At 43.4% G+C, this 4,968-nt stretch overlaps 1 protein-coding gene across 1 annotated transcript in view; it reads right to left on the reverse strand.

Moving 5' to 3' along the window:
• SELENOS (selenoprotein S) overlaps positions 1–4,752 on the reverse strand; it is a 13,567-nt gene extending 8,815 nt beyond the window's left edge. Inside the window, exons 1-2 of the mRNA XM_015598706.2 lie at positions 4,598–4,752; positions 2,461–2,567 (exon numbers count right to left, since the gene is read on the reverse strand). Of these exons, the coding sequence (XP_015454192.1) occupies positions 2,461–2,514 (54 nt within the window). The 5' untranslated portion in view covers positions 2,515–2,567; positions 4,598–4,752. The remainder of the gene's footprint in view (positions 1–2,460; positions 2,568–4,597) is intronic.
• Between the last annotated feature and the right edge of the window lie 216 nt (positions 4,753–4,968).

Here is a 4,968-nt window from a genome sequence, read left to right on the forward strand (position 1 = left end):
AGAGAGCCCAAAATAAACCCACGCCCATACTGTCGACTAGTCTATAACAGAGGAGGCAAGAATATACATTGGGGTAAAGATAGTCTATGGAAAAAAATAGTGCTGGGAAAACTGGACAGATACATACAAAAAAAAAAGGAAACGAGACCATCTTCTTTATCATATACAAGAATAAAGTCAAAATGGATTAAAGACTTAAATGTAAGACCCCAAAACATAAAACTCCTAGAAGAAAACAGATACAGTAAACTCTGACGTTGTTCTTATTTTTTTTTTTCCTGATATATTTTCTTGGGCAAGGAAAACAAAAGAAAAACACAAATAAATGAAGCATCGAACTAAAAAGTTTTTGCGCAGCAAAGGCTACAAAACAGAAAGACAACCTCCTGCCTGGGAGAAGATATGCACCAATGATACATCCAGTAAGGGTTTAATATCCAAAATTTTAAAGAACTCAACGCTAAAAAGCACAAACGATCCAACTAAAAAATGGGCAGAGGACCAGAATAGGTATTTCTCCAAGAGGACATACACTTGGCCAACAGACATATGAAAAGATGCTCAATGCCAGAAATCATGAGAGAAATGCAAATTAAAACCACAATGAGATATCGCCTCACACCTGTCAGAACGGCCACCATCCAAAAATCGACAAACAACCAGTGCCGATGAGGATGTGGAGAAGAGGGAACCCTCGTGCACTGTAGGTGGGATTGCAAACAGTTTGGAGGTTTCTCGAAAAAGTAAAAATAGATCTACCTTATTATGACCCAGCAATTCTACTTCTGGACATTTATCCTAAGAAATCCAAAACACTATTTCAAACAGATATGCACCCCTATGCTCACTGCAGTGCTATTTACAATAGCTAAGATGTGGAAGCCACCTACACGTCCATCCACAGACAACTGGATAAAGAAGTGGTACACGTATACAGTGGAATATTCTAGGCCATAAAATAGAATGAAATCTTACCATTCGAGAGAACGTGGATGGACCTAGACGGTGTTACACAGAGTGAAATTAGTCAGAGGAAGACAAATACCGCACGATCTCACTTACGCGTGGACTCTAAAGAACAATATAAATGAACAAACGAAACAGAAACAGATTCATAGATACGGAGAACTGACGGAGCCAGATGGAAGCGGGGGGTTGGGAGTGGGGGGTGAAAAATGCGAAGAGATTAAGTACGAATCGGTAGCTACAGAACAGTCACGGGGATGCAAAGTACGGTACAGGGAATATGGTCGATAAATACTGTAATAACCGTGTAGAGTGCCAGGTGGGGACCAGACTAATCCGGGTGATCACTTCGCAAGTTTTATATATAAACGTCTAATCACCATGTTGTACACCTGAAACTAATATAATGCTGAATGTCAACCATGATCAAATAAAAAAAAAAAAAAAAAGGCATATGTGTACTGTGCTGCCATTTCTATGGAAAAAAAGATGGGTGTTTATACATGGCTAAAATATTTTTGGAAAAATTCTTAAAGGCTTAATCTGGAGTGCCTGGGCGGCAGGGGCTGGGGGAGCAGAAGGCAGAGACTTAAATTTTCATGGTACAGGTTCGTATGTCATGAATTTTTTTTAAATCACACGATTTTAAAAATTAGATAAATGTGCCGGTACATTTTAGGTTAGTGGAAGATGGACAACAAACTGAACGTGGAAAGAAGCTGCCCAGACAGGGCGATGCCGGAGGGTGAGTGTGGGCAGTCGGTGTGGTCTTGTCCTGCCCTTTCCTTCTGGGCTCCGGCCAAGCTGGGGACACCAGCCATGTACTGCATGACCAGGCAGAAACAACAAAAGCCATTAGGATGTGGCAGAAAGACACGTGACCATGGAAACACCAGAGCCCACATGCAAGACCGACAGGAAGACCACCTTCCCTGCTGCCTTAGAGCTAGCGGAGGCTTCCTTCCGAGGGGACAAAGACGGGTAGAGAAACATCTGGACTGAAACCAGGAAGCAGAGTCCACACTTGTGTTTCAGTTACACAGACGGGGTCAAATCTGGTGGGTGACCTACACCTGTGAAAAGCAACACAAGCCACCTGGCGGCTCAGGTCACTTCCAACAGTCATCCTCGGTTCCTCCTTCTGCCTCCTCTTATACAACCCTCACCCCCCGCCCGACCAAACTACGGCCCTTTGAGAAAATCTCTCAAAACTCCATCTCGACCCGGGATCGAGCCCATCGACTTCATCCCCGACTCGTCATCATCCCGACAGGCCCGATCATGGGACACGTGGCTTTAGACGGACAAAGGGGCAAGAAGCTGAATGGGTACCGTGTGTGTCTGGTGGCATGGCACCAGGGCACACAGTTCTGTTGGGTGAAAACACTGCCGTGAGGGAACCCCTAGAAAGCAAAACCATAAATGAAAGACATTTCTTTCAGAGTATTTCCCCTCTAAACAGGAAGAAATATTTAAACTGAAACCAGTTCGTACCTGTCTTAGTTTCTCCTTATGCTTTTCAACTTGGGCGTTTAATTCTTCTTGCATTTTCAGGCGAGCAGCTGCTAAAGCCTCTTGTCGTTTTACGACAACGTCAGGTTCTAAAATGACAAAGAGTTTGTGCCGAAGCACCTTGTATAACATAAAATGGAAACTCTTGAGAGTCCATAGGATTAGGAGTATACAAAAGTACAGATGTCGCACAGGGCAAAAATGTTTTGACATGAATAATTCTACCCTTCTGCATATACTTTGCTGCTCACGGGGCCAGAGGACCGTCCCTCCCAGTCTTAACTCTAGTTAAATATCCACAGCTCCAGAAACTTCTATTAGAGCACACTTCTGGGCTCCCTCGGCGATTTGAATTCAGAAAGTCTGGGATAGGCCCCGTGACTGAAATATCACGGATATTTCAATGGATATTGAAATACAGTTGTGAATCTTGCATAAGATGCAGGATTTAGTCTCAGTATATCCATCGGGAATATACTGAGACTACATTCCGTGACCTGGACACCTCCCAACACCCCGTCTCTAGGCAGACCGGAATTCTAGAAGACCACTAAGGAAAGATAAAGTTGTCCTGATCATCAGCCATCACGTAATTAGCCCAGATCCCTGTTTCTACAGAAAAGAAAAATCCTTCCAGCTAGCATTCATAGAAATGAGCGTCCCGGCTTTACCTGTTTTTATCTGGTTTACGAAACAAAGTAAAATTATATAAACGCACCATAAAGTTCTCTATCTGTTCATCTGTTAAGGGGGCGACTACACAGTAGTGTGACTCATTTTTCTAAGAAGGAAAAATCAGAACTTATAAATTCGCATTGTTGCCTTTCAAAGCGTAAGTGATCACCATTACCTACAGACAGCTAATGGTGGGGAAAAGCCACTTAACTGAACCCACATAAAACAGGGGTCAAAATGCTGTGATCCAACTAGCACAGGGGTCCGTGGGTGTGTGTGGTGGCAGAGATGACTGGAACTTTAACAACAAAAACAAAACGAAACGAAACGAGAGTTCCACTTAATAGAAATGTGAATTTCGGTAACATTTCTAACTGTTGGGTCATTCTTAGAATCAATCGGTCAAGTGTAGCTTTTTTCGACCTAATTTTTCTAACGAAACTGAACAGCGCAACGCAACGCTTTTCACTGCACATTTACGTTCTGCAGGGCTTCATAAAAACAATCCTCTTCTGATGCGCCTGTTCTACCATCGACTGAGAGATCTATTCTTTGGTTGTCGGCACTTCACTCGAGATGGCTGTAACAGGTGACTGAAGCTGTTCCCAAACACCACTGTCATCCACTTCGGGAAATCCTGCATCTTATGCAAGATTCACAACTGTATTTGGCAGTTTATTGTTGCATGTACGGCCAAGAATCAAAAAGGCTGAGAAGGGCAGGACCGGAGGGTTTTACGAGGGGAGAGGTATATTTCAGTGAAGAGATTTCCTAAGTCTTTCCACTAATGACTACTTTTGTATTATGACATTCTCTTTCCTGCCCAACCTCAGTAACCATGGTGACAACTCAGATGAATGAGGATTTGTATTTGTTTAATTATGCAGCTGTTTTCAAAGCGTTTAACATTTCTTTTGGTTATAGCCTCAGAAACTATAGCTTCTACCTAGTAAAACGGCTAGTAAAACAATTTCAGAGAGAATGAGTTTTGAAAACCACCTAGTATGATTTGAAATTAGATCTGATGAGTAAGTCGTGAAAATCGAAACGCAGTGGATGTGGAAAAACTACAGCTGGGTTCCTCATCACCTACAAAGGTCTGAACCCTGGACAGAACTAAGATTTAGCAGGCAGACCCACGAACACGGAGAAGCTGACATTTTCATCTTAATCCACCCTATAAATAAAAAGCCTTCGACAAGATATGCAGTGGGTTCTCTACACACCAGCGGGTATATATTTTCCATCTCATCTTAAAATCTCTGAGATTAAAAGTCTATCGCACATTCGCCAAATTCAATTTCAGAAGCATAAAATGTTTTTTTTTTTCTCCCCATACAGATCAGAATCACGTACTTGTCAATCTTAACAACCGACTTAACTTTTAAATACTCACAGAAGGAGGTGTAAAGCCACTGGCTTCATGTGATAACGGGGTACTCACCCACAGCGGCCGCAGCTCGGTCCAGCTGCCTCTGCCTCAAGGCCCTCAGCCGGGTGGAAAGCTTCTGAAAGCCCACGTAGAGAAGGATGCAGCTGAAGACAATGTACCAGCCATAGGTGGCCAGCAGGGAGCCCACTGAAAAAGCAGAAAGCAGTTTTCAGGAAACTAAAAAGGAGACTACGATTGGACTTTTCCATCCAATTCAACAAAGACCAAATAAGCGTTGCTCTCGCCCTCAAAACCTTCCCGGTCGAGCAGAGGAAATGGTCTCCTAGGGCGGCAGTAAAATGACGAGCGAGAAGTGCATCGATTCTGAGGTCACCGAGAAGGGGCTGCTCGATCGTCTGGGGGATTCAGGGGGGCAGTCTGGG

This window comes from Pteropus alecto, unplaced genomic scaffold (assembly GCF_000325575.1).
Source record: "Pteropus alecto unplaced genomic scaffold, ASM32557v1 scaffold59, whole genome shotgun sequence".
Taxonomy (NCBI): Eukaryota; Metazoa; Chordata; class Mammalia; order Chiroptera; family Pteropodidae; genus Pteropus; species Pteropus alecto.